This window comes from Gopherus evgoodei, chromosome 6 (genome assembly GCF_007399415.2).
Source record: "Gopherus evgoodei ecotype Sinaloan lineage chromosome 6, rGopEvg1_v1.p, whole genome shotgun sequence".
NCBI lineage: Eukaryota > Metazoa > Chordata > Testudines > Testudinidae > Gopherus > Gopherus evgoodei.
The window spans coordinates 48,065,329-48,092,087 of record NC_044327.1 but is presented as its reverse complement, the minus strand read 5'-3'; the positions used below and the strand labels follow the sequence as shown (position 1 = coordinate 48,092,087).

The window sequence follows — 26,759 nt, the reverse complement described above, 5'->3', positions numbered from 1 at the left end:
CCTCGTACCTGCTTTTGCACTCGCTGCCAGCTCGATGCACTGTGGCTGCACACAGCAGCAGCTCCCCATACTCACCGTACAGGGAGGGAAAGCCCAGCCCCGCGCGCCCGGGGCCCGCCTGTCACGTGAAAGCTCGGGGCCCGCCTCCCTGCCCCTCCCCCCTCCTTTCAAAGTAGGGTTGTTTTTTTTCAATGAACACACATCGTGTGCACCTTAAAGCAACACTCCACATTTCACAGTCAACAAACTCCCGCTACTTCCATACTCGAAGCTACCAAAAGCAGCTTGTTGTTTATCGAACTACAATTAAATGTAGCGTTGCAAGGGGAAAGTGCTTTAAGGCTCGATCTTGTCCTCCTTACACACGCGGAGCTTCCATTAACTTCAGTGGGACTGGGAAGTCTGCGCGAGTAAAGACTGAAAAGGCCAAGCGCTGAATCTGTGCAATTCAAGAGGAGTTGATCCTTTAAATGCATCATGAAATTAAGTCAATACTACTACACTAGAATTTTGTCTTGCGAGTACATGGAAACCAATCTCTTGACATTAGCTAAAACGACGAGGTTTATTAGTATAAACAATTAAAAGACAACACAATTGTTTTCGATGAATTCAACATCGAAGCTTATATATTCTGTAGAGTTGGCATCGTACATGTAACATATATAACATTTTTTTAAAAAACCAGTGAGAGGCTTATTTTAAATAAACAGAAACGTGGAAAGCGGATGCCAAAAATTAAACAATCTAGCGATTCATTTAGTGTAAAAAAAGTATTTAGCAGTTGCCAGGTTTTATATCGTATTAATTTTACGTTTAAAATGCATTAAATTGACTTTCCTAAACTTCCAGTGAAGGAGTGAACACTAAATTGCAGCAAGCTAGCTACTGCACGGTTTAAAATCCCTTTTTTAAGTATTAAGTTTTCGGTGTGTTTTTCTTATTGTAAGTGGTTGTTTTCTAGCAAGGAACTAAGTCTTCTCTTTAGTAAAGAAAGAAAAGAGAGAAATCTGGCACTTTCTACCGCAGTATCCACCACCCTGTCATTATCTGTGCAAGCCTGGGAATTCAACTTGGACCTCCCAGTATTTGTTGCAGCTTGAGGCCAAGGTGCCTCTAAAGGATTTTCTTTTAAGGACTTCAGAAATCGTGCAGTACTTTTTTTTAAAGCAAAATATATTTTTGAATGTTGATCTCAAGGAAATTCTCTGTGTGTGTGTGTTTGTCTAAAAACGTCTCGTCAAAAATAAAAGCTTTCTTGCAAAGAAAAGGAAGAAGAAAGGGGGAAGGCATTCCTTAATGGAAGTATTGCATGCAAAGAAGGCTGGATCTCTTTAAGGCTCCCCCTGAAGCTGGAGATGCACACACAAGGGTTGCCTGCCTGGGTGGTCTCTCTACTTTGGTGAGCTGTTGCTAAGCAGCTAATAATAGTCATGTTTGCTGAGTAATTTCTGCCCTCCTTGAGCCAATCGCATCCCAGAAACCCAAGCCATCTGACAGCCCCAGGGGCGGGATTTCAAGTCTTTTTCTCTCTCCTCTCTCTTTCTCTCCCCCCCCCCCCCGTTTCACTCCTCCTCCTCTTTATCCAAATGGAGAGAGTTCTTTTTTTCTTCTTCATCTCATCTATTGAATCAAGGAGCTGCTGCTTGCTGCTGCACACACACAGAGGGAGAGACACACACACACACACATACAGAGAGAGAGAGAGACTGGAGTCCCGAAAGCCCCGGGAGTCAGAGACAGCTCTGCGCTGAGACAGAATGGTACAGCGCGTCGAGACAGAGCAGCAGCCAGCAGCTCCACAGCAGCAGCACCACTGAGAGCAAGAAAAGCTCCAGCCCTCCTTTGCTTTGCTTTCACGGAGGAAGACAAGAGAGGGAAGGGGGGGAGGCTGGTTTCTTTAAGCAGCAAAAGGAGCAGTAGAAAGTTAAAGCCGGAGGAACGAAGGGGGGAAGGCAAATCACTCACTCCACTCGCAGACGCACTGGATGTGGGAAGCGGTAGCGCCAGAAAGCTCCGGATCATCGCGAAATGTTGCAATGGAAGGCGCAGGGTCTGACTCGCCCGGAGCAGCAAGAGGAGCAGCAGCAAACGCGGTATGAAGAGGTGGTCTGTCAGCAGCAGCCTGCGGAAAGAAGCGCCAGCAGCCCAGCAGCCCTCCCGTCCCCCTGGATCGCCCCAAAGCAGCAGCGCGCTGCGGGGAATCACAGAGGAACCAGCCCGTGGGTCGCCAAAACAACAGCAGCAGCAGAGGCGGCAGCCCAGTCCCGGCGGCGGCAACATGGCCTCGGCTGTTAACGTTTCGGAGCCGGAGAGCAGCAGCGGTGCTGGTGGCGGTGGCTGCTGCAGAGACCTCGATCGGCTGGGGAGAAGCTGTAGCAGAAGGCGGAGAAGGACCGGAGGGAACAGACGCGCCGCGGCACCGGATCTGGAGTATCTGCAGCGGCCAAGCTACTGCGATGCAGCTTTTGCCTTGGAGCAGATTTCAAAGGTGCATTAATCTCTTTTCCGATTTTGGGGGGAGGTGAGGATACTTTCTCCTGGGGAAAGGGGAAATGAAAATGAAACAGCCACCAATAAAACGCTGGGAGTAAGGGGGAACAACTCCTGTGAGTCCCGTGCCCTCCTTTCCCTGCCGCCCTCCCTCCTTGTACACACTTTCCCTGGTGTGTGTGTGTGCTTTTGATTCCTCTCATTAAACTTACCCGGGACAGTTTCACGTTTTTTTGCCTTGTGAGTCACTCTCCTCTCTCTAGTCTCTTGCCTCTTTCTTTCCTTTGCTTCTCTCCATCCTTCTGTAGTGCCGTTCAACTTCTATAACACCAGGCTGTAACAGGGAGAAAAGTTTCAATGGTTCCCTTTTTTTTGGCCGAAGTTTTGCTTTGTTACGTTTTCCAATAAGTGTGGAGTGGCGACTTCCTTAAGAGAGAAATCCTGTAGTGGAGAAAGTTTGTAATGTTTACCCCCAGCGGCTGGAGGAAAAATGAAAGTTGTAAACAAATTGCCACCTTAAATCTGCCGGTGCCAGTCAGATAAGAGTTCCCCTGGATCGTTGCTTTTATTTTGAATATTAAAATGCTCCAAGTGTAGGAATTTCTTAGAAACTTGACTCTGGCGTACGCACACACACGCACAAATCCCGCTTGTTACTTTGCAAGGGAAAAAATGTTCAAAGTAAACAACATCGAACCATTACCTTTCTTCAGAGATCGTTTCATTCCAGGGAGCAGATTTTTAGGCTTTGCAGTAAAGGGAAAGGGGGAAAAAAATCCATGTGGCTGCCCTCTTCCGTTCACAAATATTGTCGTAGCTTACAGATGGCTGCTCTACTTCCTAATTCAGATCACACAGCGTCTCCAAACTCTATGGAAATGAATTACTATTAAGCTTATGATCTTACAGCATTGCTAACCACGTGGAACATGCATTTACTACAGAGTTGGTGCCGAGAGCTGGGAATCAGGGACACTGCAACAAATTGTTACACAGTAGCGTTCCCCCACCAGCAACCCCCAATCAGCCCTGTAGAGATGTAATAAGAACAGGAAAGCGATTTTTTTTCTTGGCATGCCTGTTGCGATTCATCTGCATTGATTATTACTCCCCTAGTGTTGTAAATCTTGCTAGCGTGAATGAATTTTTGCAAATTGAATTGATAGCGGTGACTTCATTACAATAAGGCTGTGATCAGTTACTCAGACTAGGGAGCATGCACTGTCTGTATCATTTTTACGGATCTCAAGCAGTGATGTAATCCCCAAACTGTGCATTGATTTATGAATAGGAGAATTAGCAGCAAATACACATTTGTCCATACAACTGCGTACAGTGCATGTGAGATGCTCAACAGGGTCATGGAGTAAAGCCTTTAGCAGAGATGTCTTTCCAATGGCACAGTCTGTCGTATTATTGTTCCCAGTCAATTGGACACTGTGAAGCTATTTACCATTATGCATTAATAATTGTTTTGTTTCTGGTCGCCTTCCAGTTCCCAAAAGGTATGTGCGTTGGGGGTGTGTGGTTATTTCCAGGCGTTAACTGCTAATTTTTTCTTGCCTTGCAGGGGAAGGCTACTGGAAGAAAAGCACCGTTGTGGCTAAGAGCGAAGTTTCAGAGACTATTATTTAAACTGGGCTGTTACATTCAAAAAAACTGCGGAAAGTTTTTGGTTGTTGGCCTCCTGATATTTGGGGCTTTCGCTGTAGGATTAAGGGCAGCTAATCTCGAAACCAACGTGGAGGAGCTCTGGGTAGAAGGTAAGAGTTGATCACTCTTCCTGTGACTTTCTTCCTTTTACCCATTCTGTCCTCCATCCCAGCCCACTTCTTTCATTTCCAGGGACTGACTGATGCAGATATATACCAATGTGCACCTAACCCCTCTCCCCACCTTCCTCACAGCGAGGGAAATTGTGGATTGCTTAGTAGTTTGGGTGGAAGCCAGATGAAACCTACAAAGACTGTGCTGTGATCTGTTCTGGTGGATCGTGTTTTGCTAGGTGGTTTTGAGAAGGAGCGTGCGTGTTGGGCGGAGGGACAGACTGTGGGATGTACCACCTCCGTGTGTGTGTCTGTCTGCAGGGAGGGGGGATCAGTGCTGGTGGGGGTGTTGTTTTGGGTTTATTTGTTTGGTGGTGGTGGTTGTGGGTCCCCTCCCCGGCTGTAATAGCATGAAAGGAAAGTCTGTCCGGAGAGCAGCCCTCCCCTCCGCCATTTTGGGAGTGTGTGCGCCCTCCCCAGCCGCAGAGGGACGCGAGCAGCGCTGCGCGGCGGGGCTGTGTGTGTGGTCCTGTTTTTTTGGACAGCTTTCAACTGCGGGGAAAAACATTTGTCTCAAGGTTAAAAAAAAAAAAAAAGTGAAGCCCAGACTGGAACGCATGTTGGATTGTTTGCAAAGCAGATTAATGTCCCCGAGCGGGTGGGGGGCCCAGCTCTGCTGGGGAGAGGGGTAATTTTTTTAGATTAAAACCAGGTTGTTCTTGGGGGGGGGGGCAAGTAGGAGACTAGCAAATTCAGTCAAGAGGAGTTTTTGCACTGGTGGTTAATCTGCATTGCACTAGCATGCTTAATCAGCAGGGTAGAAATGCTACCTAGATGAACTTACTAAAGGTTTAAGCCATTTTCTACCGTTTAGTACATTAAAAAAAAATATAGGCTATAAAGGGGGCCCCATCCTGCAGTCCTTGTGCACCCAGAGCCCCCATTGCAGCCCCTTGGGGCCTGAGTCTTCTCTCAGGTTTAGTGGGTTTTACCACCATGTCACTCCAAGGGATGTCTGGATTTACACCATTGTCAGGGAGGGGAAAATCAAGCCCATATTTTTTCTTTTTGATAAAACAGTATTAGATTAGGTGCAAATTCTGCCCTCGATTATGTTGGTGTAAATCCCAACTAACTCATTGACCACAATAGTTACTCTGGATTTAAGTTAAAACAGCTTATAGCAGTATCTGACTCATAAAAATTAATGTGGAGCACTGCATAAGTAACCATTACTGAATGGCCCTGTGTGTGTTGAGAAAGCTGTACTGAGTGAAAGGCAAGGGATCAACAGACCATGGGAGTAGTCTGTCTTGCTTTATGGATGGAGAGCATGGCAATTCTATTCCTATTGACTCCAGTGGCAAACCCATTCAGCATTTTGTGAGCTTTTTTTGTTTGTTTTCAAGATAAGAACTTGTTGATAACTGAATAGTCTTTGTACAGTAGTAGAATAGTTCTAAGTACAATGGGACCATCCTGCAATTCCTATTCAGACATGCTGAGTAGGAACACAGCAGGATTGTGCCCAAAGTTAGAGATGTGCATTCAGAAGCTGTGATATAAATGTAGTCCATTAGGAGAGCTGTTTACCCTAATTACTACTTCCCTGAATAGGATTTGAATATTTTTTCAACATTGTTTTGTATCTTAACTCTGCAAGATTCTCTTGCAGTATTTTAAATGAAATGTTTCAAAATCGTCTCTTCACTCCTTTGCTTCTGCCTCCTGATGGAAACTTCATTGATAATGTTGGTTTTCAATATTATTCAGTGATTTAGTATCTTAACTGTGGTATAACTAATAGCCAGCTACCAGGAATGGTGGTTCCATCTCATGCCACCTGTTTTTCCTGTCAGTTTAGTACCAAGAAACTCCCTGATTACTGCATTGGCAGTTCCTGTATGACCAACAATGGAAACATGGTTTTCTAGAAAAAATATGATTTTCAAAATAGCCATTTGATTTAGTCACTGCTTTGACCTCTTTTTATGCCATTGGTGCTGCATGGAAAACATATTTTCCCAAATGCAAAAACTAACTTAATAGTCCTCAGAATTTGTGTAGTCTCTATTAATTCATAATACAGTTGGCTGTACAGAGTTGACCTGTCTAATTTCACTTTTATTGAATGTAGTTTTCATATCAGTGAAATATTATTAAAACTCTGAATTGGAAACCGCTGCATTCTTAGATTACAGAAAAGGGTAGTTAATTAAGATGAAAGAGCATATTCTTAATTTAAATTAAATTAACTCCCACTCCTCCCGGATTGCCGTTGTAAGGCCATCAATAGAAAAGTTTGACTAAATTGTGTGTTTTCTCAATAGAGACTGTATAAATGTTCTGGTCACGAACATGGGTACTATACAAATAAACCAAATGAATAGCAGTTGCATATTTCTGTGGTTAAAAATATAAACAGAAGAGAGTGCAGAGTGCGGAGTTGGAGTGGGGAGAAGCATGGGGAGAGGTAGTCTGGAGAATGATGTTCCTTCTGTGCATAAGTGCTAGAAAGTGATGCTAAAATTCCAATTTCACTCTGTGTGTGTGTGCGCGTGCGCACATGCATGTGTGTGCAGTCCTAATTCCTAACCTACCTATCCTATTATTTATAGACCCCAGTGTGCTAGGTACTATACTAAAACAAAAGAAGGTACAATTTTCTGATCCTAAAGTCTTAAGAAAACTCTTTATAACAAGTTGTCAACTGATCTGTTATTAGATTAGATATTTTATTCTGCTTTTTACACATTGTTTAATAAGATAATTTGAATACGCAGAGCAATATTGGTTAAACACACCTAATGATGTAAAATACATTTCCATTGCAGTTGCAATAAAATGTTTTATTTTGTTCAAATGTTTAAAAATTATCACCTCTCAAGGAACTGTCAGTATTTACATTAGAGACTTGTTGTATGTAATGAATACCAGGAACATGGAAGGTACTACACCACTGAAGCTTAGTAAGAGTGAACTATGAACCTAAAAAATCCTAACTCAGAATTAATTATAAGTAGTGAGAATGAAGTTTGACTGAGTTCTAAGATCATCCAGAGTCCAAAATAAATGATGAAAAGTGTATATTTAAAGCTATTACGGCTGAAGTATTTATATAAGAGCTGCAAAAACCCACCTGGTGGGCAAGTTCTCAAAAGGACAAGAGAGAAAAGAGAGAAAAAGAAACAGCTCTTAAAGCTCTTCATTCTTGCAATTTTCTCTTACTAGACTCCTTACTTCACAATTTGTGCCAACACACTTGGCCTTTGGTGTGCATACTGGTACTGAGTGGCTTTCCCCTGAATCACTTCTTGGCAGCAACAGTGTCTTAGAGGAACATCTTTTTAATCCATTTCCTTGCTGCTGTTGTCCAGAATATTTTAATTGTTCCTCTATGTCCCACAGTCACACTACCTTCAATTTGATCCCCAAACTCCTTTCTCCAACAGTCCAACATTTCAGGTTCTTCCAAGACTGAGCAGTGACTAGGACTTTCCCTTGTTTCCCTCATCAGAAAGATTCACAACCTCAGATTTATTATTATTAATTATTATTATATAGGCCACAGAAAGCTCAGTTTTAGCCTGTTTGGTACACAACAGACATGGCATGGCATCTTAAGGACACAGTTCTATTTGCAGGTGGATCTGTCTGATCATGGCCTGCTGCCTGGGGCTGTGCATGCTGGAAATGTGGCGATTGTTCAGTTTGCTCCTTACATAGCACACAACACCCACAAGTGCAGAAAGGGATTTGCATTCATTTCCTCTGTGGATGAATCCTATTGGATATAGATAGGGTCATAGATCCAACTGCATGTTATTGTGAAATATCTCTATTGACTATGCACCATGTGCTCATACACAACAAGGTGCCCAGATACCGCTATGATTGGGCAGCCCCCATAAGAACCTAAATCAGCGAAGAGATAGATAGCAGAGGTCTGGCCTTTATATCCCACAGCAAATGTGTGGGTTCATCCCCAAATAAAGGGTCTGACACATGACACTTGTAATATGGTACTGGTGAGGGTTGTTGCAGATCATAAGGGGAGAGAGGCTTCTCCCTGCCACCTCATTCTACCGTCCTTGTACTGCATTCTCACCTTGCCTCCTTTTTCTTATCCTCCAATCAGGAGATTAAGAAAAAGGCATCAATATTCAATGTAAAGACTCCAAGCCAGAGATCCTGCCATCCAGGAAAGGAGGTGCTGCAGTTGATCCTCTTCTTTCACATGGCAAGTGGTTATTTGCAGCAGCAGCCCTTTGAGGACCAAGTGTGTTAAATAGGCAGAACTCTTTTTCCCCAGGCATGTTGGAAGCAAGGGGGAGGGATGTCTCAGCAGCCATGTGGAAAGCTCATCTTCAGTACCTGGAACAAATAAAGCACATGCTAACCACAGCTGAAGAAATGTTCTGTGCAGCTGGATAGATGTAGCTTATATGGTAAGGTCCCCGCTGCCTACAGTGTTAAACAAAATGTATTAATCAAGATAAGTTATCTGTAAATTCTATAATGAGGTCATCTCACCCTTTGATACTGTAAAGTAGTAGGCAATTAATCTACCTATGCAGCTCAGGAGTGGGGTAAAGAGGAGAAAGCAAAGTGAGTGAAGCAGACTAGTTTCCCTAAATGGAGGTGCTTCCTCAAATGCTGCATAGGATAGCTTACTTTAAACTACTCCTTCTGGAGGGACAAAGAAAGGTGATAATGTGGTAGACCTCCATGGGTCTGCTACTGCTAAAGAACACATTCCTCTCAGTGGGCCAAATCAATGTGTTTTGCTTGAATAAAGACAGCATGAGTTGGCCGAGTCAGAACTGTTGCAACTTGTATGTTTCTGCTTCAAGTTTCTCCACAGTACCAGAGCCTCATCTTGGGTGGACTTGAATAGTGTTGGGTCCTCCTTTCATGACCTTAGCTGTGCCTATTTTTGCAATACTGCATTGGCAAAAGATAGATTAGTGGCAGAGCAGAACTTGCTCTATTGCTGAACCTCAGTGCCATGATCTAACCTAAGGAATCTTCCCCAGTCACAGTTTATGACCATTTGAGCCCTTCCACCCAGAAGAAGGAGGATTTGGCTGAAAGGGAGCACAAAAGACTCTTTTAGTAGTTCACTTTGTTTGTTTGTTTGTTTGATAAATAACTAGCTATTGGTTATAATAAGAACTTGTAAGAAATATTTGAATTGATTTAACTGGTTTGGTAGCAAAGAGTGGTACCAATCTAATAGAGAGTGGTAAAGATCAGATGACAGGAAAGGAAGTAATTCAGCATAGGCGCTTACTTATCTGTAAACTTCCAGTATCTTGCATTGGGATGTTTACTGCAGCATGCATAATGTGCCCTGAGAAGTCTGTTGTTTATCGGCATAAACGTCTCCCGTTTTGTTTGGATAAATGGGGTTTTATTGTTATGTCCGGCAAAAGTAGAAGTAGTAGTAAAAGTATCATGTGCTAGCCCAGGGACAATAATATTGGGAATGTAGTCAATATAAATTTATTAGGCTGTAATGTTAATGGAAACAGAATTTTATTCTTTTAAAAGTTAACTGTCATCAAAATTGAAGAATGATTCAGTTTGTTTCTCATTTGAAGGTCAAGAACAATTTTTAATACATAAATATAAATTTAATTTTAAGTGCTAAGATGAGGAGTGACTAACTTCTGTGTTTTTATTTGAACTAACTGTTCTAAAATATTTAAGTGTTAAGTGAAAATGCGTAAAAAGATTTTGTTTATTGGAAATATGTCTGTAGCCTCTTCTTAAAGCTCATATGTTTAATAAGAGATCACTGGTGGTCTCAGTCCAGTTCTTGGTGGACAGGTGCCCACATCATTAAAACCACCGCCAACACAGTTGAACCCACATTAGACTCTTTAGTAGAGCAGCCAGGAGTTAGATAGACATGGAGACTGAACCACACTCTTCCTCTACATATGGTAGTTTCAGGCCAGGACTGATGCACAGTTGTGAGACAGGGTGGGGAAGCTTGTACATCAAAAAATCTGGAAGAGGAATTTTAAATTACTTTTTTATCTTTGAGTCTGGAAGTATTGAAAATACTACACGTGGCCACTATTTACATCATTTCTAAGATAAGGCTGAAACCTAGCCCTATTGTAATCAATAGCAAAATTCTCACTGCAGCCAGGATTTCACCCAAGTGCAACCAGTGACTTCAGTGCACCAGGATTTCACCCAAGTTTTATACAAAATTGTACCAGATGATTATAGACTGTATTGCCACTGCTTGTGCTGTAACTGTTCTATGAATGCCAGAGGATCTCAGTTTCCAGAGCAATCAATTTGTACCCCTCATGAGTTCTAAATATACTGAAACATTAGTACCGTTTTGGTTTGTTTGTCTAAAATTTAAGCACATTTTATTGGTTTCAGGTCAGTGAAAATGTGTTCATTATTGTTATTTCCATACATTGCACAGTCTGATTAATCTCTGGACCAGAATGTCCCCAGTGGATCTTGACAGGGAGGGGGTCTTCCCAATTTCCTCTTAGAATATGTGTGTGTTAGTTTGGGGAGGAGTGTGGCCTCCGTTGCACCATTTATCCCCTCCATCCTCCTGTGCTCCATGTGAATTTCTGTACCTTTTTGGGTTCCGGTGATGGTGAAAAGGATGGGAGGGGACTTTCTGCAGCACTGTTCCTTATAGAGCCCAGGGATTTCAATGCAGAAATCCAGGTGTAAAGTCATATAGATCAAAGTTGTGTGCTTTCCTTTGGGTCCCCTTTGCAACTGCTGCTGAACTGCCACAGGGGAAACCTAGCTATTGGAAGTACAGCTCCTGCTGGAGTTGTGGTGCCAGACAGGAGGGAGTGAAAGGAGCAGAAATCATACCTATTACATGGCTTTTGTCTCTCTGCAGACAGATTTTCCCTTCCTCATGGATCTTTTCATCCAGATGGTTGGGAGAGGGAGAGGCCTCTAAAATCCCTGACTCCCCAACTCCCTTTCAGCAAAGAGGGTTGTTCAAGGAAAACTCTACAGCTCCTTGTGAGGTTTTCATTCCCCCTGCTCTGCTTCATCAATTTCAATGGGTTTTTCAGTGACAGGAGAGAATCCAGTCCCTGTTATCAAACAATGTCTGTGGTGGCTTTCCAGAATATAGTAATACTGCATTGTATATGCATGTAACAATTTTTGCCCCTTCAACAGGTTTAAAAGCTAGCGTATGCAACTGGATGTTTCAGTTATACATAACTGTTAGGAGGCTCCAAAATATGACAGCTTCCAGATGTATGAACCGACTGATCCGTTTGTTTAGATTATGCTCCACAGCTGATGCCTAGATTAGTGCTGGCTGGACGAAGCTATGGGAGATTTGTCTGGTTTCCACAATGCCATGTTTATATTTCATTTGGATTTCTCCTTCAAAGCTGACCTCTCCGTGACCTGCTGGAGCTGCGTCCACTAGGATGCTAGCTTTAACTTGTCTGCAATAGTTTTCATTTTAGTATCTATTGGGGTATGTTCTCAACTTGACACTCATGGGCTTATGTGCATGACTCCTGTTAACACAACTGTGAGTTATGCATTTAAATTACTATTCATTCAGATTAGACCATGCCCATAAGAATGTCCTCTTTCTTGTGCCCTTTAGTGGGCAGAATTTGAGAAAATTTGGTTTGATAAAATGTTGGTTTTGAGATGGACCTTATAATACTATTGCTTGTTAGGTGGTTCTTCTTGTAAATTCAGCAAAATTTGTCTTCTTGACCTTGTACAATATATCACCTCTAAAGGTGATAATATAGGAATATAAATTACTAAATAAGCTTGATCTTTTTGAATTTGGAGAACAGAAATTGAACAGCCTAGTTTTACATAGCAGTCCTTTATTTTAAATGGAAAATGATACCATATGTCCACCCTATCTCTGCATACGTACGATGGTACAGATTGCATTTTCTTAAACTTCCTTATTTATCTCCCATATCTCATAGGTTTTCCTCTCTCTCTCTCTCTCTCTCTCTCTCTCTCCCCACCTTTCCCCCTTCCCCTCCCCCCACCCTTTTCCTTCCCAGGAGGTCTTTCCCCCATGAGTGTTTGTTAGTAACTGTGTCTGGAAAAGCTGAAGAAACAATAAAACTCCTCAATCACAAACTCACAGTACTATATTAAGGAGCTTACTCTCCCTCAAAGTTTAGAAAGATTTAGATGCACAACTTCCAATATTGTTAATAGAGGCTACATGAGTAAATTGTCTCTGCCTCGTTGAAGAAACAGATTACTTAGACAATACTCTGATAGCAGAAGTCAGAATTATTAAAAATGAACTGTCCATATTGAAAGTGTATAGTGTACTAAGATAGCTGTTTCCTAGCTGGATAGCTTCTGACTCATGATGTATAGAAAAATGTTTTTTTCCCCTCCACCTGTATGTAATGTGGTCTATGATATTTTTTATTCTAAGTGTAATGTTAATCAAGAAACCTAGCTAGAATAGGCTATATTAGTTTTGGTGTAACTAATGACTCCATAAATGTTAGACCAAGGATACATTTGGCCCATTGTGTATTGCTTAGTGTGTTTGTTTTTAAAGAAATAGGAGTTACACTTACAAGAAGTAGATTTAAATAAAGCATCAAGGCAAAGATATTTTTTCTTGTTGTTCTTGGCTTTGTGAGTCCTTGTTTTTTCCTTTTATTAGGAAATTTTAGGTAAAGTTTATGTTTATTATTTTCTGGCAATGTGGATGTTCTTCAAATATCACCTTGATTGCTTTACCTGTCCTAAATTTTGCACAAGGAAGTGGTAAAATGCTCTTTTATTTATATATATGTATATACACACATACACATTTTGATGGGGGTTGACTTTAATTTTGTAATCTTAAATAAACATTTCAACTTTTACTTTTGTTTGGTAATTTGGGAAAATGTAGTTCTTCCAGGTCATGAGTAAAATATATTGGGGATGAAGGAATGAGGAGAACCATAAGTTGACTCCCCCTGAGAACCAGGGATGATGTTTTAGAGATTTATACTAGAGCTCCATTCCAATCTCAAATATACAAGTCATCATTATGTATTTGTAACATCTGTATATTGTCCATGTGCAAGTTTGTAACAGATATTTTAAGGCACATGTGCAGTGGTGCACACCCAAATACCTGAGGTTGCAATTGAGCCCCGGAACTGTAACATGTTCTTCATCCCTTAATATTAAGATAAAGAAACAGTCTTCTTTTGTTTACTGAGCAGATACATTTGTGCTTTTCCATCAATAACCAAAAGCTAAGTGCAACAAACTAGAAATGAGCACTGTTAATTTGTATGATTTTTTTTCCCCCTTAAATCATTGCCTAAGGGCTTCTGGCCCCTAGCTCAGGAATCCTGCCCAAAAATGCCAGATGTATTACACAGTCAAGTATTGCAATGTAAACAGTGTTCTGTGCCACGAGAGCAGGGTGGTCCATTTCCCATTTAAAAAAAGGGGGGGGAGGGAAATCCCTCTGCTCTGAAATGAGCACAGTAGTTGTAGTGTTATTTGTGTTTTTGGCTGCATAGCCAGGTTTTTGGAGCTGCAAGAGCACAGATAAATTAATACTTTGGACTGGCAGAGAATAGCAATTGAAACTGAGATGCTGGAGAGCAAGATGTGGCTTGGATAGGGCTGCTTAATTTAGTCAAACAAGTTTGTAATATGTACAAAATTAAACAAAATTAAAGGTGGCCATTGTTGGCACTCAAACTTTTCACTTTACCTTATTGTGAACAGCAATCTCATCCACCGTGGAACAGAGCAGACAAAGGATGGGAAGCTGGGCAGGCAGAGGCATAGGGTTCTTCATGACCACATGCTGTGTAATGGAAAGTCTGGGTGGGTTACTGCACCTTCTGGATTTAAGAGAGCTGTTCTAGTGCTTAATTAAATACCCTTCTGGGTGTATTAAATAATGGATTATCTTCCGGTGTGCTCACCTTCAGATCTGATGGAGAATATGGGAATCTTTTTCTCACATTTCTCCTTTGCACATTAACTAGATATTTAACAACACTTTAAATAATTAAAGAAAGGAAAAATGGGGGTGAGATCTCAAATTCTTGATCTGGAAAGAAATTACCAAGTGTGAAGCCATTCTCCGAATTACATTTGGGTTATCTGACAAATTTCTAGGTTTTCATAGCTGCCTTGGGTGTGTGGAGATGGTGGGGTTGTTGGAACTTATTTGTATATGATAAATTGTATCTAAATACCTGCAGAAGTGTAATCCAAATGCAAATTACAGTTTATGCATCTCAATAAGAGTGTTCTAGGGAAAATAAGCATTAGGAATAAGGAATCAGGATCTGCTTTACCTTCTTTCCCCCCCATCACCATTTTTGCATCACCATGCAAAAATACTAATCACAAGTTTAAATTTAAGTTTTCAAGTTGCCTTTTTACAAGCAACTAGAAAAGAAAATAAGGCAACTATTTAAACATCCTCCTCCACCATCCTCTTTTCCTGCAGGAGGTTTCTTGTGTTCTTATCCTATATGATTGTCCATTTGGCCCTAATTCTGATCTGACTCCAGTTTTACCTCATTGACTTCTGGGGTGTTCCTCTGGGTTTACACCAGTGCTAAAGGTCCTTGGCTGCTTACCCACTTGGACCGTTTTTGAAGGTAAATAGTGGAAAATACAATATTGTGCCCTGAAATAGTAAGATTAAAAACCTAATAAAAATAAAACATGCTTAGTAGTGTTTCCAACAGTAGGTAAAAGGTAGCAACTTGAGAGAATTGTGATCAGGCCTAAATATCTATTAACTGCTCTTTCTAGAGATTTGGGGAAATAGGATGACCTTTTTTTTTTTTTTTAAATAGGCTACAGTTTCACATGGCTTGCAAAAGAAATCTCTCTTCCTTTTTGTTTCCCACACCAATTGATTTATCATTTTGCTTGCAAGCAGACTTAGAATGTTAGGGCAGGAACACACTCACTTTTTTCTCGTAACTTTTTTGTTGCGGACCGAAACCAGTTGACTTGAATAAATTTTTCTGTGGCCTGAATGAAGCCAGCAACGTGGAAAAATCTTGCCATTCAGGGCCATCTGAATGTACATTTCAGCCACACAGTAAGCTGTATTGGTAGGCAGTGGACTGCTAAATACAACCATTTTTCGCAGCGGAGAGTTAGACAGGTGATTAGCATAATTAGCACAGAGTAGGCTATACATATGGTAATGCTAAGTGTGTAAATGCCAGCTGCGGTGTAAAATTTATGTCAGGGGTCGACAGGGCTGTGCGAAAGTATTGTGTTACAGCTGCAGGTCAAAGCTTCCATTGCTTACCCCCTTTTCTCTTGATGGTGAATGCACTAAACAGAAGAGAAAGACAGACAGAAATATAACAGATAAGGCTTTGATTGAACAGCCCAGTTGTGTGCAAGAGGGACAACTCTTTAAAAATATATATATACACACATGCACACAAAACAAAAAAAGTCCCACTATTTTCTTTATAGATTTGGTTTGCTTCATGCAGTCTTCAAATGTGTTGATGTATTGCTGAACCAGCATTATGATTGAGGGAGAGAGGGAAAATCTCTGAGTGGAGGAGTAAGAATTTCATAATTGTAATTTAAAAAAATCTTAAATTTAGCTTCTCCTCTTTACATTCAAAATCCTATTTTCTTTTTTTACATCAGTGTTAGTTATTGCACTTAGGGAGTTAGGAATTAAACAGTCTTCAAGGTGACAGCGTTATATGTAATAAAATCACAACAGTGCAACAATCTTCAAGTTTTAGAATAAGTGCCAAAATTTCCTCTGCGGTTTCATGTGTGGGTTGCTCTACTTATTCCCCAGGTTCCTTCCACTTCCTAAACTACTAAATTCTTTATAAATTAAAAATGACTAATACAGGTTTCTTGTTTTAAAGAAACACAGCGTTGAAGTATACACATCTTTTTAAACAGCTGATTGGGAAAAATGTAAATCTTTGTTGCTATAAACTGTTCATTCATATATTTCAGATTTGCAACTTTCTCTTTTGTGTGTGTGTATGTGTGTGTGTGTATATATAATTTTGTAGTCGGCTATAAGGAGTGGTGGTGTTGACAGAATATAGTTCACACCACACTGACCTTGTGATGAAACTTCCTCACAGCCGCAGGGGGTCCTTATGAATCAACCCCTAATCCAGCTAATCCTGATCGCAACAAAATCATGAAAGTGGCTCCCAGTGATGTGTGTTTCCCTGCACAGATGCAGAGAGAAGGAACAGTGTTGGAAATAAATCAGTCCAGCGTGATGTTCCTCACAGGCTGGGGGAGCCTGTGTGTGAAGCTGGGGACTTCCATTGTGTTCTGCCCCATGCGGCCTCAAGTGGAAAGCCAATGAAAAGAGGACTTGGCTGTATAATGGTGAGAATAGTGTTCAGAGCTGAGAGGTGATGTCAGCTCCACAGAAGCTGAGAGAAGGGAACTGGGGTTAATGTTATGCAACAGTCTGAATGCACTGATAGAGAGCGTACGTTACAAGCACTTACATTGTTTTTATATGGATTTTAGTCGGTCCTAACTAATTGGACAAAATTTAGGTTTAATAAAATCTGCAGTAGTTTGAATACAGACTCCACTGTTAAGACAGTGACATTTTTCTGTTATTTCTAGAGTGCGAAATTATATTGTAAGTTAAGAAAAGAAATGTAGATCATTCTTGCAGCATCATAAGCTTTGCAGTCAGGAAAAAATGACCTTGAAGATCAAATTAGCAGAAAGTAGAAATTGAGTTTTTTTCTTTCCCAGTTTTTTGTATTTTGGAATAATCGTGGGTCATATATTCACACTCACAACATTTCTGACAACAACCCTGACTGCATCCTGCAAAAAGTCAGAATGTGCAGTCTTCTGGTTGGTGTGAATAGCAACTAAACTATGAAAAATGGGCCTCTTGACAAATGCAGCACTGTCCTGGGAGCTGGTGGCCAGTAAGAAATATCGAGATGGGGGGAGTTGTGACAGGCAGCAGGTTCGGTGCTGGGGGAGTGCTGACCTGACCTGATTGTGTCCTACAGTGAGAGCAGTTCTGCTTCAGTGCAAAGCCATTCAAAAGGAAGCTGCTTAGGCAACAACAGATGGTACAGCAAGCAGCTGGTAGGGAATACTTGAAAGAAACTGTACCCTGTTTCATAATATGTTCATTCCTTTCATTTTTCTATATGTTAGTTTTGCTGTCTCCTAAAAATACCCTTTTTGAAATTGTATCCCCTAAAACATTCTGCATGAAAATCCTGTTCTGCGTAGATTTTCTACTCCTTCAAATCATCTATTCAAAATATGTAGTATTTTGTGGACAGGTCCCTGAGAGTACAGATGAAAAGACTTAAAAATGCTGCTTTTAACCACACAGGAAAACAATTACATATTCAGGGAAAGGGCACTGAGAGGTTAAACGAAAAGTTGGGTCTAGAGGAAATCTGACTGCTGTGGGACAACACACAGCAATAGGTTTTTAACCTATTATCCAACAGAAGCTCATAGTCAAGTTAAAACAATTATATTCAGCTGTATTAAAATCATTAGGCCAAACAATGAAGCCATTACTCATTCTCTACTCAGGCAAAACTCCTATTAACTTCCCTAAGAATGTAGATTCACTACGGACCTCAAGATTTGGCCTGTTATTTATAACACATGAACATTTTCTTAAAATGTTATAATTAAGGATTCTGGGGGAATTACTTCAGCTGGTGTAAATTGGCATCGCTCCATGAAGTCAATGGAGCTATGACAGTTTACACTAGCTGACGATCTGCCCCCAATTTCCAGTAAACATTGCAGACTAGAATCCTTTATTTCTCTATAAAATTCTTCCAGTCTGGGCAGCAGTTAGTTTAGGCTTCCCCATCCAACCCATGGGTCTAAGCTCTGACCTGAAAGGACTGTCTCTTTGAGAAAGAGGATAGTTCACTCTTCATGTCCATTCATTCCTCAATCTCTTTGTTGAGATACTCAACAAGGATGTCAGTTGTGATGGTGGTTTTTATAATATGGACACCTGCCCACTAGGAAATGGACTGAGACCACCAACTCATTTCACATAAGCTACCAAACAGCTGGCAGATGGTAAACAACTTTTGGTCCCTATTGTTCCTGGTTGGATTAGAAACGGTGACCCAGAGGTGAAGAGCTCCATATCCTGTTACCAAGGACGTGTCCCTACTTGATAAATACTTACTGAATATTACATTTAAGTGGAAAATCTAAATAACACCAAAAAAAAGCAATTGACACTTGTAAATTCCTTTGTGGTTTTTGCAGTCTCATATAACATTTTTTGCAGTTTCTTGTATGTTTTTCCTGCCATTTTTTAATTTCCCATCATAGAGATGCATCAAGCTAGGAGAGTCTTAAAAGAATATCAGAAACACTTAGAACATTTGGGTTTATTTTCTCTAAATACATTTAAAAAAAACACTCATCTGTAATGATATAAATCTACTTATGTAGAATTTAAGCTTTTATTTTTTTAAAAAACTTTCTAGCCCTTGAAGTTGCAAAGAAACCTTTCCAAACATGAATTGAAGCAACTGATGTTGAGCTGTTTTCTTGAATCTACACACAGCCCCAGTTGCTGCTTTGAACTTTGTCAAGTTGCATCAGGATAAAAACTGACCTGAGTCTCGTCAGTTTTCACTGTTGCTATTCATAACTATGTGTGCATTGGTGAAATTTGTAACAGTAGCACTGGAGTAGTAGACAACGATCCGTGTCATCTGAGGGGGATGTAACCTTCTGTAACTCTAATTTATATCACAGGTAGGGCCCTTCCAAATTCACAGTCCATTTTGGCCAATTTCACAGTCATAGGATTTTTTAAATAATACATTTTAATATTTCACATATTTAAATGTGAATTTTCACACTGTTGTAACTGTAAGGATCCTGATCCAAAAGGGGGTTGGGGCAAGGTTATTGTTAGGGGGTCACAGTATTGCCACCCTTACTTCCGTGCTGCTGCCTGTGGCAGCGCTGCTTTCAGAACTGGGTGGCTAGAGAGCGGTGGCTGCTGGCCAAGAGCCTAGCTCTGAAGGCAGCACTGTCTCCAGCAGCAGCGCAGAAGTAAAGATGGCATGTTACGATATTGCCACCTTTACTTCTCCGCTGCCTTCAGAGTTGGCCCAAGGCCAGCAACTGCCACTCTCTGGCCACACAGCTCTGAGGGCAGCCGCACGAAGTAAAGGTGTCGTGGTATGGTATCGCCACCCTTACTTCTGCGCTGCTGCCCCTGGGTTCTCCCTTCAGATCTGGGCGAATGGTCAGCAGCCATCGCTCTTTAGCCACCCAGCTCTGAAGGCAGTGCAGAAGGGTGGGAATACTGTCACCCCTCCCCCAGAAAAATAACCTTGCAACCCCCCGGCAACCCTCTTTTGGTTTGGGATCCCCAGTTTGAGAAATGCTGGTGAAATCTGTATTGTGTAGGGTAAAAGTACACAAAAGACCAGATTTCACGGGAGAGACCAGATTTCACAGTCCGTGACGTGTTTTTCATGGCCAAGAATTTGGTAGGGCCCCTAATCCTAGTACAGGGAATAAAGAATAGTCTTTTGCAGCATTCCTGCATGCTGCAAATTTTATTGCACGCTAGAAGAAGAAAAATTGAATCTTTTGCCAAAAAATGGAGAAAATGAATCCACCTTCAGTCTGGAAAGGAACCTGACAGGGAGCTGAAAGAAGTGGTTACATGACTTCCAGATTTTCCTGGAAGCAAGTAGCATTGAAGAGAAATTGGAGGGGATGAAATACTCCATACTGCTGTACATAGCATTGGAAATCTATAGTGCATACTACAGGGAACATGAAGAGGACTGCAAAGTGCTAGACAAAGCCAGTCCAACATTTGAATGCATTCTTCTTGATTGTCACCTGGAGAAAGCTTATTTTGTTTACAAGAACCTGGATGCCAGGTGCGTCTTCTGATCACTGTGATAAGCTAAGTTATGTGAATAGTAACAAGTAGACTATTTAGAGACCAAATGAGTGTAATATAATTGATAACCAGGTTCAAAACAAGATAACTGTGAAAAATGGACTTGAATTTGCAAAAAACAGTAAATATTGAAAGGGATCATGAAAGCTGTTTTCCCCAAATTAAAGTGTTAGCAAGCAGTGAAAGAAATGGAGTGCCTCTAAACAGTAGAATACAGGGGGAAATATATAGCAGAGACCGGAATTGTTATCAATAAACTTAACACAAAGCATGCTAAGAGAGAAGAGCAGCCTGCAAATGATCAGATGGATGTGTAAACTGTCTACAGAGCGGAATGCAAAAGATGTTCTTGAATAATTTGATGGGGTGCTTAATAGAGATGTATTAAAGGTAAAATATAACACATTTATATGGGTCTTAGTGAACTCCCAAAAATTCATGTACCATGTAAAATCCCATTAGCATGGTGAGATAAAGTAAATTCTGAGTATGACTGAATGGTAAAATCAGATGTTACTTAGGAAATTCATACACCAAAATCAGACTCAATAAATATCTTATAACAGACATATTTTCAAGGGCACTTCTAAATAGTGGAAGCAGAAAGCTGCTAAATAAACATGACTGAAGTACTAACTATTTCTGAAATAATATTTGATGAGCCTCAAACAAGATACACAAAAATGACTTACACTTACATCAACTTATAAAAGTAATTCTAGATGGATACCTGACAAAAACAGCCCACACATTTCCAAGTATGAATTTTTTTGGGATTGTTGTGATGAAATTGCTACAAGTGATAGGATTCCATAGAAAGGACTTTGTGTCATAATGTGGCACCATATGAAGTCAGAAAAGTTAAACATAGTATACAGTGCCCACCTGCATACCGAGATGTGAAAGAATAGAGCACTGGCTGTCTTATTCTGGCCAGGCATGAATGTTGCCATTCTTCTTCTTATCATTAGCAGAGTTTGTCATGCCCTTTTGTGGCAGCCTCATCAATGAAATGCAAAGCCCTCAGACCACGGTCAAAACTGGTCAGAGGGCATTCGTCAGTGATGTGTGACATTGTCTGTCTTTGGCCACAGCTGCATGTGGGATCTTTTCTTTGGCCTCAGGTATGAAGGCTGGTTGAGCATTGACCCTGGCCCATTTTAATTGATTCAGAAGAGCCCATGGGCAGAGTGGCAAATCAGATCAGTTATAAGAAATGGTTTCTGACATCGGCTGCAGACCATTCTTCATGCCACATCAACAAGCATGTTCTTGGGTGGTCAAAGAACTTCTGTTTATAGTGGTAGGCTTGTTTGACCTGATCTTCTCAATGAGTCTGGCTGTAGCATTCTCATGGCAGATGTATGTAGAGGAATGATGGGAGCCACAGTACTGGTGTGGGTCAGATATCCCCGTTATGATGCGCATGGTTGAGTGTAGATGTGTCAGCCAACTTGACATGAGACAAATGAAGCCAGACCAGAGCACAGTATTCTGCTGTAGAGTAACAGTGGGCTGAACTGGTTGATTGGCTAGCTTGAGCATTTGTTCCCCATGAAGTGCCGGCCTGTTTGCTTAGAAAGTTGTTACATGTCCTCACTTTAGCTGCAGTTTTCCTCAGGTGGTTTAGAGATGTGAGAGAGTTATCTAGGCTTACTCTGAAGTAGACTGGGTGGGATTCGTGTTACAAGTGATGTATATTGAGAAAGATAATCAGTTCTTGGTCTGCTCTGGAGTTGTAAAGATGGAACACACTCCAAACTGTGTTGTCACACTTGATTGTAAATACCACTGAGACTACAATATTCTGCTATCTTAATCCAGTCAATGTTCTGGGCATCTGCAAGTTCTGGAAAAGATCATGCTTGTATACCTAAGCAAATGTCATCTGAATATGTTAACTTGCAGGACTGAGTGAGCAAAAGGTCATTTGTGTACAGGTTGAAAAACATTGGTGCCAGCACAGAGCCTTGGGGTGGACTGTTGGTATGTCTTTTCCACGTGCTAACTCTGTCTCCCATGTGCATTCCCTCTGTTGCAGAGGAGGTCAACGATGCTGACTACCCATGCTGGGAGTGCTCTTGGCAATAGGAGTAAGAGCCCCATGTGCCAGACTGTGTCATATGCTGCCATCAGGTCCAAAACTATAGCTCCCATTTTCAGGTTTTTCTGAAAACCATTTTCAATTAATATTATCAAAATTAGCACTTGATTGCAGGTGCTCTGACCTCTCCAAAAGCCTGCTTGCCATTGAAGATAGGATATTCAAGTGTAGTGATATGCAATAAGTACAAGCAAAAGAACCACTGACACTACATGATATCCCTGATTGCCATTAGTTTGAGGTTGGCACAGATCTGTTTGAATTAAATGGGAAAGATTATCTTGTATTTTTGTTACAGTTGAACTGTTGCACAATACATCAAGTGACTCTGTAATGACACTACAGATCACAGCTTGATCCACCACGGTATTCTGGTTAATAGCAGATAATAGCCCACAATTCAGAAGTGACTCAATACAGCAAAGCTTTCTGATAGATCAGTATAGGTATGCCACATCAAGCCCTTATTTTGCACAATCAAATGGGTGAGCAGAAAAGATAGTTCAAATAGTAAACAACTGGATTTTAATAAAACTCTGATAAATTCACCGCTGCAAAATCCTACCTCAGCGCCTCATCGTGGTGCAGCGGTGACTCTGGCCATCTGACAGCTATGGTAGCAGGGCTAACCATGCTACAAAGGTGTCGGACTATCCAATCCGAGGAGGGGATTGCTCTCTCAGAGGAAAGAACATTTTTCCTTCTCCTTAGAGATTGAAGGCTAGCTAAGCTTGAGGAGGTATGTATGCCTGCCCGCCTAGCCAGTGGGATGGCTTAAAGTTAACGGCTAAAACAACACGAGTAAATGGGCCTTAGTTCACTGCCTCTCATCAAACTGTTCTTTGGTGGTGGAGTGGAAATTGAGCAACGAGAGGTTGCTAAAAATGTCAGGTGCTAGGCCAACATGGAAAAGAACAACCCTCGCTGTGTGTACTTACAATTGTAGGTCGCTGGCGAGGGAGGAAACATTAAACCATTTGATGGAGGAGAAGAAAAGGATAAGATGCGATATCCTTGGTATGTGTGAAACTCGATGAAAGAAGGTGTTGGGAGTCAACTGGAAGGATGGAAGCACTGTAAGGCTCGGAAATTCAAATGAATCTTACTTGCCATACCATTAGCATATTGAAGCATACCTCACAATGTATTACTAGGATCACCAGCTCAGAAATTTGTGGGCAGGGCAAAGATTTTAGTGTCCAAACTTCTTCATAAACCAGACTACACTGAAGTAGTTACAAAAGAACAATACACAACAGAAGAAATAACAAACATGCCAGTTGCCACCTTTGCGAGTGGGAGCGAATACTGGATTTCAAACAGAAAATGGCTGGCAATCTGCCATGGTAACAGCTTATACCATCTGCACCCTGAATGCCAGTCCTAGAGAAGGAACAAAAACATCTAAACAATACCATGAAGGACATTGACTCTCTGTATCTTGTGGACATCCAGAATACGTCTGACAGTGCCCATGTTTGGACTAAAATAACACATGGTCACCCAGTCTCTGACAGTGGAAAAGATGATGAGCAGCAATAATAAAGTGCAGGTGATGGATCCATCTCATATGCCCAACAAGCCACTAGAGAAGGAACTGTTTTGAGAACATGAAGTGTCTGTTTGATCAGAAAGCCATTAAGGTTCAGAAACAGTAGTTATTGACAGCTGTCCAGTAAGAGGCAGGATAAACTTCCACTCTAGACGTTTCTGTTTGAATACTAATTTAAAGTATTAGTTTGTGCTGATCTTTTTAATTGATATGTTGTATTTGCATTTGATTAATAATAAAAAAGAAAAATGTCATTGGAGATGATGGATACTGCCTCCTGTCAGGTGACAGGTATATACTTGTGTAATCCCAAAACATGCTATACAACAGAGAGCAGGTAGATAAAGATCAATCTGTCTTACCAGTAAGCTTCAGTGCACATAGTTATTACAAAACTAAATCACTTCCACCCTGCTGCTGCTTGGAAAAGCCCTGAGCATCACTAGGACTATGTATGGGGAGGACTCAAACAGAGATTAGGTGGGGGTAGCATCCCCTGAGCAGTAATCAGAAAGTTGAGCAAAGGGTAGAGTAGTACATTCCTCCACTTCAGTAGGAGGCTGGGAGAGGTACGGTAATGGACACACTTCCTTCTTACTCTCACAGCAGCCTGAGTGTAGAGAGTTGCGAGAAGGGGAAACACTGGGGTGGGGGAGGAAAGGCTCTTCCTCCTTCCAGCCAGAAAAGGTTGGAGAGTGGGTAAAGGGGGATAGAGAGCTGCTGGAAATTGTCCAGAGATAACATGCTGGTACAAATCCCAAACACCTACCTTTTTCTCCACAACTGGATAGGATATTGACTTCTTACCTGGGCAGTAGGGCACCCTTCCATCTTTTCTAATGGCCTTCAGTAGGGTTAGTCCTCTGATTCGTAAGCCTTTGGTAAAATTTGGAGCATGTATGTGTTTGGAGGTGCATGGGGTAGGCAAGAATGAGTAAAAGACTGATGGGTTAAGTTAGAAAAAATGTATGTAGTGTGTATATGTGTAGATACATTTTATATATGTATAGAGAGTGATTGATTTTGAGAGAAGGAAGGAGAGACAGAAAACAAAGGGAGGAGGTAGAAAACAGATTGAAGGGTTGCAGAGAGCAGGAAAAGAACAGATGCTGGAAAGGATGAACCACAAACTTTTTATAGGGAAAAAAAAAGAAAAAAAGGAAAAGTGAAGTTGGAAAGGGAAAAGAAGGTATAACAAAAGAGATGTAATGAGCTGAACTTTTTAAAATGTATTAAACAGAAAGTAGACAAATTGGTACAGTAGACAAGTGTTCTGTTCTTTGAACTTGCAGGGGCATAGCATTTTGTGGGTGTGGCCACACAGCTATTTTTCAGTCCAGTTACTCAGGCTTAGTTCTCAGGCCAGAATGTATCATGGATGTATTTTTTCAATCCCTGTTTTTATTATAAAGTAGTTGCCTGCACTATTTAGGTCATAACTGGTATTGCAGACTTGCTCTTAGCATTGCCCAAACAATAAATGAGAGCACTCTATAACACTTAAGAAGAGATAGGAAAGGAAGCCTTGCCTTTACATGCCTTTTTGAATATGAAGATGTACCGGACTGGAACAATCTCTCTCTTTTTTAGTGTGGGGGTGTGGAGACATATATTTAGATTCTTGGTGTCATGTGCTCTGTTAGGTGGAATAGATTTAAAAATAGATGGCAAACCAGCATCATTAGTCCATAATGATCTAAAAATGAAGATGTATAGTACTGAAAACGAAAAATGTAATGTTCCCTGTACTTTAAGAAAATTTCACAACTTCGGGCATGATTTTCAGAAGTGACTATTGGTGTTGGGTTCCTCAATTTTTGTGTCCAAATGGAGACATTGTCAAGGGGCATGATTCTAAGAGAACAAGTACTGAACACTTTCTGAAAAAAGCAAGCCCCATTTAGGTGCATCAAGCTGAGCACCCAACAACAGAGGCATGCAAAAACAATAGTCACTCTTGAAAATATTGGCCTCTGTGTCCAAATTCTGTCCTTTATACATGAAGTTAGATATCCATATGCAAAAATCCAAGGGTATATTTTGTTTACAGAGATCTTCTTTGGGAGAGACTTACATTAGATAATTTAAAGTCATTTACAGTACAGTTGGATGAAAAGTAACTACAAAAAAGTATCTTTACTTTAAAAATAAATAAATCCCCAGAATATGTCCAATACTGTAATGGCACTCATTTGAAATGAAGTACTACAGGACTTTCTGAAAGAGAAATATTTAATGCTCTCGAACAATAAGGTGGACAGCAAATTAATGAACAGTGCTTTTGGCTGTCACTCATTCTGTGATTTCTGTGTCAAAGTTTGTAGCAGAAGAGAGGCTTGTTAATAAAATTACTTTATCCAAAGGGAATTCCAATTTCTAACAACAGGTTCCAGAGTGCTTTCAATGAGTACTGATGTAATACTTATAAATACTTGAGGCTACTTATGAGACAGGTATAACTAAGACAATGAAGTGTAAGCTAGTGTTACTGAAATGAATGTATGAATTGAATTGCATAATCATTTTGAGACTATTAGTAAGGCAGGGGAAGACTGGCAGTTAGAAATTGCCAAAGTGAAAACAAATATAGGATGGTGGTTAGAATGAAAAGAGTTCAGTACTGCTGAACTGTTGTACTGTGTTTGGGAAACGTGTGTCAGTATTTTGAACTATATAATAAGGCAGAACGGAATTTAGTTTTATGTAAGGTTCTTCATAGTTAAGGTATTGTAAAGCACTTTACAAAGTGATGACTGAGGTACTGGGAGGGTGGCTCAAGGGCTTGGTAATAAGATACAATGCCTTTCACCTCTAGGTCACTGGTTCAAATCTGCCTCAGGTTAAAGAAGACTAAAACTTGTTACCACCTGACAGCTGTTCATTGGTCTCAGAAAAAAG

The 26,759-nt window shown here is 40.9% G+C and overlaps 1 protein-coding gene across 1 annotated transcript in view; it reads left to right on the top strand.

Moving 5' to 3' along the window:
* Positions 1 to 570: 570 nt before the first annotated feature.
* PTCH1 (patched 1) overlaps positions 571 to 26,759 on the top strand; it is a 76,142-nt gene continuing 49,953 nt past the window's right edge. The window contains exons 1-2 of the mRNA XM_030567133.1: positions 571 to 2,491; positions 4,064 to 4,256. Coding sequence (XP_030422993.1) covers positions 2,099 to 2,491; positions 4,064 to 4,256 — 586 coding nt within the window. The 5' untranslated portion in view covers positions 571 to 2,098. The remainder of the gene's footprint in view (positions 2,492 to 4,063; positions 4,257 to 26,759) is intronic.